Genomic DNA, 11,906 nt, shown 5'->3' on the forward strand with positions numbered 1-11,906 from the left:
ACATACACACACCACCACCATAATGCCGCCGTCGCCAACCCTACCCATCTCGTCACCTACAACTCTCCTTGATATCGATCTGTCAAAGCCTTCTATGTCCCAACCGATGTCCAAACACTAACCCAAGACGATCCAAAAAAATTAGTCGCCGATAAGGCCATAAAGTACGTCATCCCCATGATAGTTCTTTGACTTGTCACCGGTTCCACCTCCGCCTTTGTGGTATCTAAAATATGTGAATTCATCATACCCGACCAACTTTCTTCACCATTAATAATAAAAAAATTAAACAAACTCAACCTTTCTTCACCATTTTTACCCCTCTCTTTATCGTCATCGGTACCACCCCTCCCATTTTTCATCATTTTTACTTCTCTCTCACATACATACACACACCACCACCATTATGCCGCCATCGCAACCCTACCCATCTCGTCACCTCCAACTCTCCTTGATATCTATCTGTCAAAGCCTTCTATGTCCCAACCGATGTCCAAACACTAACCCAAGACGATCTAAACAAATTAGTCACCAATAAGGCCATAAAGTATGTCATCCCCATGATAGTTCTTTGACTTCACACCGGTTCCACCTTCGCCTTTGTGGTATCTAAAATATGTGAATTCATCATATCCGACCAACTTAAAGACATTCAAAAATACATAAAGAACTAAAAAGAAAAGAAGGGTAAGATGGTCTTTTCGTATGGACCAGGGACCACCGGTGCAACAAATACAAACTATAAGGACCATCCGTGTCAAAAATACAATAATAGGACCAAAAGTATGAATTTGGCAAACAATAGTGTGACCAAATGTGTAATTTACTCAAATAAAAGATTAAAAACCTACCCTTTACGTCACATGGTAACTATCCGTTTCACAATATTATCCGCCCTCTTTTTTAGCATAGACTGGCATTTCGATTATAAATAGAAAGGTCTTCTGACGAAGCTCGTGAGCTACAGAAAACATGGGAAGACTAAGGCTGTTGCTAATAATATTAGTGTCGTTGCTGGTTTCAAAAGTGGCGATAGCTGCCGACATTAGCCGGAATGACTTTCCGAAGGGGTTTGTGTTTGGAACGGCGACATCCGCTTATCAGGTGGAGGGCATGGCCCATAAAGGTGGACGAGGACCTAGCATTTGGGATGAATTCATCAAGACTCCTGGTTTCTTCCTATATTCATTCATATATTCTCTCTTTCAACAGCTAGCCTTTTAATTAACATTATTTTTCTTTCTATAATTATTTATTTATGTAGGACTTGAACCAAACAATGCAACAGGAGAAGTTACAGTCGATCAGTATCATCGGTATAAGGTGTGGTTTCTCTTTTTCTGTGTTTTTATGATTCTTTTTTACAATTTAACAGAACAATATTCATTACTATACTTTAAACCTGTGTATTCTTTATATATTTCGGTCAATACGATGTTGATTCATGTATTTTAATAAAATAAAATAGAAACAGTTTAAAGTAAAATGTCACGATCTAAGGAATAAAAATGGTCCAAATTTATTGAATATGATCAGAGACCCGTGAGTCTGAGGCGTGAACATGTACATGTGAATTGCGATAGTGGCTTTGGGCAGTGGTCCCTGATTGATGCCTCTCTTTTTTTTTTCTTTTTTTTTTCTTTTTTTTTTTGTTGTTTTCTCTTTTGGCTAATACATCAGAATCGTGTTTCAATGTTAAAATGCATTCCAACCATTCATACAATTTTAGTGTTATGATCAGTAACATACTAAAATGATGCTATATGTATTTTTTGTTTTACATCAACTTTTTTTTATAGATGAAATGTTAAATATCTAATTCAAAATATATCATTATAAGAATTTTATAAGTCACTACCTTTTAGGAAGGTATTATTCCAACTATTTATAAATTAACCAACAAATCCATTAAAATGTATTAAAAACGTAACAAACTCTATTTTTTTCACCTACTATACCAGTTATTTTATATTTATATATTTTGACCGCGATCTTAATTTTGTTATGAATTTGGTTCAAATTTCAATTTTTATTACAGATATGGTCCAAACTATTTTAACAAATTCTATCCAAAATTAGTTTTTTTTTACAACTTTCAAGACTGTATTTGCAAAAAAAAAAATTACATTTTTTTTATGAAATAAAATACACTTTTCTATGAATTTTTTTATAACATTTTTGAAATTTGTTTAAGATTTTTTACAAGCTTTTTAGAACCTTTTTACGATTTTTATAAGTTTTTGTACACTTTTTATAACTTTTTTTTTTTTACAATTTCCTTAAACTTTTTTAAAACCTATTAAACTTGTTTTTATAACCTTTTTAAAAATACATTTTCATACAACTCAAATACTTACTTTAAAAAAAAATTAAGAGTATTTCTAAGAGTAGGAAAACATTATAAATGTTTTCGTGTATACTTTGTTTACAATTATTTTACACTTTTTAAAGAGGTGTGTAAAAAAGTGTAAACAAAAATATTTATATTGTTTTAATATTTTTAGAAATACTTTCGTTTGAAATTTTTTTATAACAAAGGTATGTAAAAAAAGTTGTATGAAAGAGAGAAATTTATGAAAAATTATAAAACAAGTATAAACCATTGTAAAAAAAATCATAAAAAAGTTGTATAATAAAAAGGATTTTAAACAGTGTTAAAAAAGTTTCAAAAGGGTTGTGAAAAAAGAGTAAAAAAAATAATTAAAAAAGTTTAGAACAATTTGTTAAAAAAAATTAATAATAATAATAATAATAATAATAATAATAATAATAATAATAATAATAATAAGAGAATAACAAACATATGTTATTTATTATTAAAATATTCAATATATAAATTATATTATTTTTCTCTAAACCATTATCTTATTTAACTACTTGTAAAAGATTTCCTATGCTAATGTTGATTCCTACAAGATAAAAAAAATTTATACACAATATTTTTTGTTTTAAAATGTTGTGTTGTGCAACTTTATAAAACTTAAATTGTTATGTATGGAAAAAAACTATTATGTACAAATCACTTTTCTTTTTTAAAAGTCAAAATAATTATATTTTGAAAAACAGTAATATCTGTAAATATATCTAATTTTGTAGAAGAAAATTTTGACAATAATGAAATAATTAAAATTAAACTTTAGTTATTAAACTTCATAAAATTGTTTGAACGATCTAACTAAAATAAATATAAAACTTTGTTACTATTTAATTAGTAAAAATATGATAAATTGATTTTTTAGAACGGTTTGTATTTTTAAATCTACGCATCTGTCCATCTCATACTTCAACATTCAACAATATATTAGTTGAGCGGCATTTTTCCAATAAATATGATACCATTGTGAATTTGTGATATTAGTAGGACAATTTGTTGCACAGTTGTATTCTCATTCGTTGTACGATGATAACTAAGATGTATTAATTAACTATTTATTAATGAAAAAATTACATATGAAAAAAGAAGTAGAAGTTGAATTACTTAAACTCAATAACAAGTAAAATTAATTAATGGCAAATTGTATAAAAGACTGTAAGTTAACATAACATTTCAAATTTGACTATGTGTTTATTTATATATTTATTTTAATTGAGGCATTAAGTTTATATTTTTGTTGTAAATTTAACCAATCGATCGGTTTGCTTCAGATGTTTCATGTTTCTCATTTACTAAATAAGCAAAAAGTTGATGTAGCTTCTACATATGATCATAGTTGGCAAATTATTTATGTTAAATTGAACCGTTACTTAGATATGTACTCTCTTTTCCTAACTTCTTCTTCTTTTCTTCTCTTAGACTATCCCCATTCACAACCCAATCCAACCCAATCATATATTAAAAAATTAATTTCGCTCTCTTCCACATCTTCAACTCAATTACCCCCAATCTTTTACTCCCATTAGCAATCCAACCCAATCCAATTCTATATTAAAAAAATATTAAAAAAAATATATCAATATTGGTATCATATCCTAGAGAAAAATTAATCACGTACTTTGATATATTTTATTTATTTATTTACTCAAAATAAAAAAATAGTTACTAACAAAATTAGTTTTAATTACAAAAGTAATTTAACTCCACCACTAAATAATATTATTAAAAAGATGTGAGCTTTTAGTGATCTTGGGTTGTGCATGTGGCCTAGGTCACCAAATATCTTTTAGTTTTGATTTTCTTTTAATTTATATATGGTGAGCCGCTCACCAAAATCATCCCAATGGGGGTAGTCTTAGAGAATCACAATTTTGTGTGGTGGCCTCCCAAGGTCGCTCAAGCGGTTCATCATTCCAAAATAACATTGCTGCTTGTCTACAGTAACTTATCTGAAAGAAAACGTTTATTTTCTTGCTTACACCACTTTGGGATGATGAACCACTTTAACGACTTTAGGATGCGATTGCACAAAATCGTGATGCTCTGAGAGAAGAAAATAATAAAAAAATTAGGAAAGAATGAATGTATATCTATGGTTCAATTTAAATCAACTGTTTGCCAACTATGATCATATGTAAAATGTTATTAGCTTTTTGTCTAGTCAACAAAATGAGAAACATGAAACACCTGAAGCAAACAAGTCGAGTGGTTAAATTTGCAATAAAATTGTAAACTTAGTTTTAATTAAGAAAAAAAATAAAAACAATGTCAAAATCATAATTTTGTATAAACTTAATATCTTTTATTTATGCAATTTTTCTTTAATTAATATACAGCTATACTAAATCTAGTTTGCTTAAGAGACCAATTAAAATATTCTATCTTCATTTGATGTAACTGATTTAATCATTAAGTTGTTTCATGAAAATAAAATTAAAAAATCTGTGGATATTATTTTCCAAAGGATTACTTGTTAGGTGGAATAGTAGGTCTTGAAAAGAAATTTGATTGTTAAAGTTAGCGAAATCTTCAGAAAAGTCCTAAAATTTTACTTTAATTTACGAAAAAGTCTCAAACTAAATTTTGTTTACGAAAAAGCATGAATTACCGGTAAAAATGACGATTTGACTTTTTTTTTCTGGTTTACCGGTTTTATTACTTACCTGTTTTACTAAAGTCCTATTATTTTACCCTAATTTGCGAATAAGTCCCAAAATAAAATTTACTGATGATTTGGCATTTGTTGTATGTAACATACATTTTACCGGTTTCATTGCTGACCCGGTCGCCTAGTCATTAAATGAGATGATGAGATGAATATATTGATTTATATAATGCTATGTTTAACATAAAATTTGATATCCACTTAAACTATTAATACAATTTGATCCGATTTATGATAATTTCTTTGGTTTCTTTCTCCTATAATCTTCAATACGTTCACGGCCTTTTGCGGATTATAAACTTTTCAATTTGAAAATGCATATGGATAAGAAATATATAATTGTTTTTATGCATGGGTGCAGGAAGATATTGATTTGATGGCAAACCTCAACTTCGATGCATATCGCTTCTCAATCTCATGGTCTCGAATATTTCCAAGTAATTTTCATCTAAACCATGTATATCCATCTCCATAATCCACAAAATATATCTGTTTTCTACGTAATTATTGTAATTGTCCATGTCATGTGTAGACGGGACTGGAAAAGTCAACCCTGAAGGAGTTGCTTATTATAACCGTTTAATTGACTACATGCTTCTGAAAGGTAATATATATATATATATATATATATATATATATATATATATATATATATATATATATATGAAATATGTGGCTATAAAGGAAATATGTGGCTGTTATGTAATGTTAGATATAGAACTTACAATACTACACCATTTCTTTTAAAAACTACGTAGTTTTATCAATAATTTAAGTTTTAAATACTTTATTTTCCTATTTTAATTCTTGATTCCTCCATATTTATGATTATTCTAAAAAAATATTGTTTCCTATCTTTATTCCATTTTGACTTTGCTGTTATAACATCTTTTCAATTCGGTTGTAATGTTCATCATGAGCACTTTTAGGCCAAAGGGTATGGATGAGTTTTTCACGCGTGACAGCTGACGTGGAGGGGGTATTTACGCGTGAACACCACCCCCCTCTATAGTGAGTGTGACACGGATTGAAGCCATTCACGGACGATTACGAACAATTTTATTGGATGAATTTTTTCTCCCCAATCATTCCTCCCGTTTCTCTCTATCTCTCTCTTCCTTTTCTCCTTCTCTCTCTTGTTCACTAGTTGTAGTGAACACCATCCCCATTACTAGTAAACATGTAGTGGAGTGGATTTTTATATGATGTGGCAGCCTAAAACGCGTAAACATCTCAAAACCATACCCTTTGGCCTTAGTGCTCTGAAATATCTGCGCTTGATTATAGTACTATTGAAAAAATATCACCAAATATCACCAAGATGAGAAATCTCCTTGCCAGTAGTTGTCGGCAAATATTAGTTATTTCTTTGAAAATTAATAAAATAAATGTTTATATTATGTGTAAATGAAAACTATAAGAACCAGTATATGCTAATTCTCCACATATTCCGTATATTGAAAAAAAAAATCTTCTCTGGATTGTTTTTTCGAACGAATATTAATATTAAGGAATTAAAATAGGAAGGTTAAGATAAAATAATAACCAAGAAATGCATTTAAATGATTTTTTTTTGTTAAAACTACATAGTTTTGATAGGTTCTATATATAATTATACATATATTAACAGCCACATGTTCACTAACCCCAATATATATATATATATATATATATATATATATATATATATATATATATATATATATATATATATATATATATATATATAAAATACAATGAGGTAATTAATTTATTAATGATTATAATATTTATCTTGTTGCAGGTATTACCCCTTATGCCAATCTGAATCACTATGACATTCCTCTGGCCCTTGAAAAAGCTTACCTTGGATGGTTGGGGCATCAAATTGTGTACGTACCCTTCAAAAAATTAAAACAAAACACTTGTATTGGATGAATAAATTGATTAATTGGAAATAATAGTAATGAAATAAATGAATGAATCAGGAAAGATTATGCTGATTATGCGGAGTTTTGCTTCAAGAGTTTTGGAGACCGAGTCAAGAACTGGATGACATTTAACGAGCCGCGAGTGGTGGCTGCGCTTGGTTATGACAACGGGTTTTTTGCTCCGGGAAGGTGCTCCAAGGCATACGGGAATTGCACGGCTGGGAATTCCTCAACTGAACCCTACATTGTCGCCCACAATATTATCTTATCACATGCAGCTGCAGTTCGTAGATATCGTCGGAAGTATCAAGTAACTAATTAAATATTACATGCATGCCCTCTTTCTTATTTATTTTTTTAACTCGATCAATCGTATTAATATGCATGCAGGCAACACAAAAGGGAAGGATCGGGATTTTGTTGGACTTCGTTTGGTATGAACCACTCACAAGATCAAAAGCCGACAATATGGCTGCTCAGAGAGCACGAGACTTTCATGTCGGCTGGTAAGATCCCACTGTTTTAGCTGAAAAAGTTCAGTTCTTGCAATAGCGATCCCCTTCTGGATCATATAGATCAAAGTTAATTGGTGATCGATATATATGTTCTGCATGTAAACGTACAGGTTCTTGCATCCACTTGTGTATGGTGAATACCCAAAGACGATGCAAAACATTGTGAAGGATCGTCTACCCAAATTCACCAAACAAGAGGTGCTCATGGTGAATGGATCTTTCGATTATGTTGGGATAAACCAGTATACTACTTATTACATGTATGATCCACATCAAAAGCCACCAAAAGACCTCGGCTACCAGATGGACTGGAATGTAGGCTTTGCTTGTAAGAACTCAACTATATACTTATTTAACTAACACACTTAAATTAAAACTACTCACCGGTTTTTTTTTTTTTTTTTTACAGATGCACGCAAAGGCGTATCAATTGGTCCACGAGTACGTACCTAATTACTATTCTGAATGGCATACAGATAATTAATTAAATAGATCATTGATATACATTAATTTAATGTCTACTAATTAACAGGCGTATTCATACTGGCTCTACAACGTACCCTGGGGTCTACACAAAGCCATCACTTACGTCAAAGAACGTTATGGAAACCCGACCGTTTTTTTGGCTGAAAACGGTATATGTTAGCTAGAAATCTGTATATAATATAATCATATAATATGAGTCATGCATTGATGCTACAAATTAACATGTTATAGGCATGGACGATCCTGGTAATATCAGCCTTGGAAAAGGTGTACGTGATACGACAAGGATCAATTACTACAAGGGTTATTTGGCTGCCTTGAAACAGACTGTTGATGAAGGCGCAAACGTGATAGGCTACTTTGCATGGTCACTGCTTGACAACTTTGAATGGAGATTAGGGTACACTTCAAGGTTTGGCATTGTTTATGTTGATTTCAAAACTCTCAAGAGATACCCAAAGATGTCTGCCCATTGGTTCCAGAAAATACTAAACCGCACTACTAAGCATCATGCCCTTGGTTCTAATGGAGTTTAGTAGTCAACTCAACTCATGATGATCAGCAAGTATCAAATAAATTAGCATCAATAAGTTGTAATATGACAAATGCTAAGGATTTCGGATTTCAGCTCAAGTCATTCAATGTTATGCGGCATCATAATGACACAAGCGAGTCGCTAACCTTGTCTCTTGATCATATATAGAATTTGACATCCTTTACTTTTCCCCAAATTTCAATCAGGTTCTTATATGCTTTTCGCTCACAAGAGATCCTTATTATCCTGAACCTTGAATATTTTGGAAACCATCATAGTTTTGTCTAGTAATAATAATAACAAAATAATACTGATATAATTAGTTTTTAAAAACATACAATATGGGCGAAATTGATACTTACATTCATTTAACGCTGACGAAATTACATTTTAGGGAACACGAAAGTTGAATATCAAACAAAATAGACCAATATAGAAAAATCCATAAATACTGGACAATTTTCGTTAAGTTTTTTAAGACTAATTGGTGTAAGCAACTAGTTAAGGGGTGTTATAACACCAAATGAAGGAAATGGGCAACTAATGATAACATCTTTAACTTTTCATGTCATCATTTCTTTTTTATTTTTTTTTTGGTTTTTCAATTTAATTTTATTTTGATTGTTTTTTTCATTATATTTTTTTTAATCACATTGGATTAATAAAAAAAAACGAAACATGTAATTTAATTAACTTCTATATTAACCATAACATTAAAAAAAATTACACAAAAAAAAACAAAACATTGAATCAAAAAAAAAAAAAAAAAAAAAAAAAAAAAACGTCCTAACAAACTAAAACCGATCAACTAGTCACCCAAATATTGTCTTTTGATTTTCTCCTTCATCTTCCAGAACACTAGCGCTTCTCGTGGTCCCATATTTGCTTCGCTGGTCTAGAGAATGGTTAAATCCTTCGCCATCTGATCTTTCTCGGCTTGCTTACGAAGAAACTACAAGTGCTCACGTTACACATCAACCTTTTGTTGGGCAATCAGATTGTGTTTGTCGAACTTTGCTTTCTTTTCCGCAAACTCTTGTGCCCTTCTATCAATTTCTTCTGCATGACGTTGAGCACGTTTCGTTTTGTCTCGTCCGACCGGTCGACGTGGGGGCGGGAAGATCTATTCGATGTCGTCGAGGATATCATCATTGTTTGCATTGAGGTCGACGTTCATTCGTGCGTCGGAAACTGATGGGTTTTGAGCATTACATCAATCCTATGGTGCAAATGCAAACCCTAAAGCTTTGGATCTAGGTTTATCTAATTATACATGCAAATCATCCAAAGCTTGTAAACCCTAGATCTAGCATACAAAATCACAATTAATAACTAATACAAGTTTAGATGATTACCTTTCAATTGAAGCTTGAAGATCCTTGACTTGGAGAGCTTAGTATCACAAATGTAATACCTCTAATCGATCACAAACACCAAGGCAATTGGAAGAATGTAAGAGAGAGAGGAAGGAGGTGATTTTCGGCTCTAGCAATCCTTCTAGGGTTAGGGTAGCCGAAAATGTGATGCCTAAGGTCCATTTATATAGGTGTGGAATTAGGGTTTCAGTCAAACACTTATCCGGTTGCTTAGGCTCTAAGCAGCCCATAAGATCCTTCTGGAATCCCTTCCTTGGACAAATTCTTAAGGCCTTATCCACAAGAATTTGTCCACCCTATCTTTAGGGTCTCCTCAGCCTACTTTGCAACTATCCAATAATTACAATATCAGTCCCCTAGGTTTAATTAATATATTTTGATCACAAAATTAATTTCTTAATTAATTCTTGACCAATATTAATTAACCAATATGATTTCTCTTTTAATATATTATTCATGTAATATATTAATAAACCATAATAACCTATTTCTCTATAATTCATCCAGTCAAGTTGCTCTGGTGAAGGCAACCCAAAAGGACCATGCTACAACCGGGTCAAGTACATACCATATATAGTTATGGGCTTAGACACCTAATCCAACAGTCTCTCACTTGGATAAGTCTAATAACTATAGATGCAAGTACGACTTCAAAATCCGATTAGCAATCGAAGCTCTCAAAAGCCTTTGTCGAACTCTAACACGTCCTTTAGATAAGGGATCGTATAGTCCTCCGTTCTCAAGATATCGTGTGGAAAATCACATGGAACATAGTCATACTTATTGTCCAGCAGTTTGTTTCTCGATCTCTGATTCGTCCGGTATAGAACTTAATTTGAACACATCAATTCAGTCCTGATCGGGCCCGACACATAAGTCAAACCAAATCATCGAGGGGCCCAAGATATCGCTTTTAGCCTCGTAGGATAAAAGGAACAGATAAACTTTGACTTATATGCATTTACTATTTACTCATCAAATCATACACAACAATGCATTTTATAACATCAAGTTACTGATGCGTTTACGCATTATCAATGCATAACCAACTTGCAAACAATAAATCATATATCTAGGTTTAAAGACTATATGATATTATCGTCTCACAAACATTCGTGATTAATTCCATGAAGTGATTCAAGTGAGCGTGGGTTTAATCCAATACTCAAATCATATTTCAAGAGCACTCATGAACGTTGCAGCAAACCTTTGCTATGTCTAAACACTTAGACAGTATACAAGCCAATTCATGACAGTCTTCTTTCATACCTACTTCCAAAGTATGATCGACTGTAGATAGTTTAAATATTCTTATTATTTCGGAAGTCAAAACATGCAAAGTGAAACAATAGTAAATAATTAACATAAGACAGTAACTTTACTTATAAATAAAACACCTTTATTTAATCATCAACTGTTAATTACAGTTTATCTATTACAAGTTTCTAAAGCTATCTAACCACTAAAACTAATATCGTCCTTCAGCCCAATGCTCCTAGCGTGTTGCAAGTGTTTAACCCTACTCAGTCCCTTCGTAAGGGGATCTGCTGGGTTATCCTCTGACGATACCCTCTTCACTACGAGGAATCCCTCTTCTACCCAATGTTTAATGAAATGATATTTCATGTTGATATGCCTGGATCTGCCATGATCCCTCGGTTCCTTGGTTAAGGCAACCGCACCTTCGTTATCGCAGAAAATCTCCATAGGCTCCTTTATGGCTGGCACAACTCCAAGGTCTCCGATGAAGTTCTTCAACCATATTGCCTCCTTTGACGCTTTGCTTGCTGCTATGTACTCTGATTCGCACGTTGAGTCAGCTACGGTCTCCTGCTTGGAACTCTTCCAAGTCACTGCTCCTCTATTCAGGGTAAAGACCCAGCCCGACTGAGAGCGGAAGTTGTCTCGGTCGGTCTGAAAACTGGCGTCACTATACCCTCGTACCCTTAAGTCATCACTCCCACCGAGGATAAGAAACCATTCCTTAGTCCTCCGAAGGTACTTAAGAATATTCTGTACTGCGGTCCAATGTTCTCTACCAGGGT

At 32.2% G+C, this 11,906-nt stretch overlaps 1 protein-coding gene across 1 annotated transcript; it reads left to right on the forward strand.

Moving 5' to 3' along the window:
* Positions 1-874: 874 nt before the first annotated feature.
* LOC145129616 (beta-glucosidase 44-like) lies at positions 875-8,681 on the forward strand. The gene is made up of 11 exons (XM_079064386.1): positions 875-1,171; positions 1,265-1,323; positions 5,401-5,476; positions 5,572-5,643; positions 6,823-6,910; positions 7,007-7,259; positions 7,340-7,455; positions 7,575-7,792; positions 7,874-7,905; positions 7,997-8,099; positions 8,182-8,681. Exons 1-11 carry the CDS (start codon positions 973-975, stop codon positions 8,484-8,486), a joined length of 1,521 nt encoding a protein of 506 aa, XP_078920512.1. The 5' UTR covers positions 875-972; the 3' UTR covers positions 8,487-8,681.
* Positions 8,682-11,906: the final 3,225 nt, after the last annotated feature.

The sequence above is a fragment of the Lactuca virosa genome, chromosome 8 (assembly GCF_052849685.1).
Source record: "Lactuca virosa cultivar CGN04683 chromosome 8, Lactuca_virosa_CGN04683_v6, whole genome shotgun sequence".
Taxonomy (NCBI): Eukaryota; Viridiplantae; Streptophyta; class Magnoliopsida; order Asterales; family Asteraceae; genus Lactuca; species Lactuca virosa.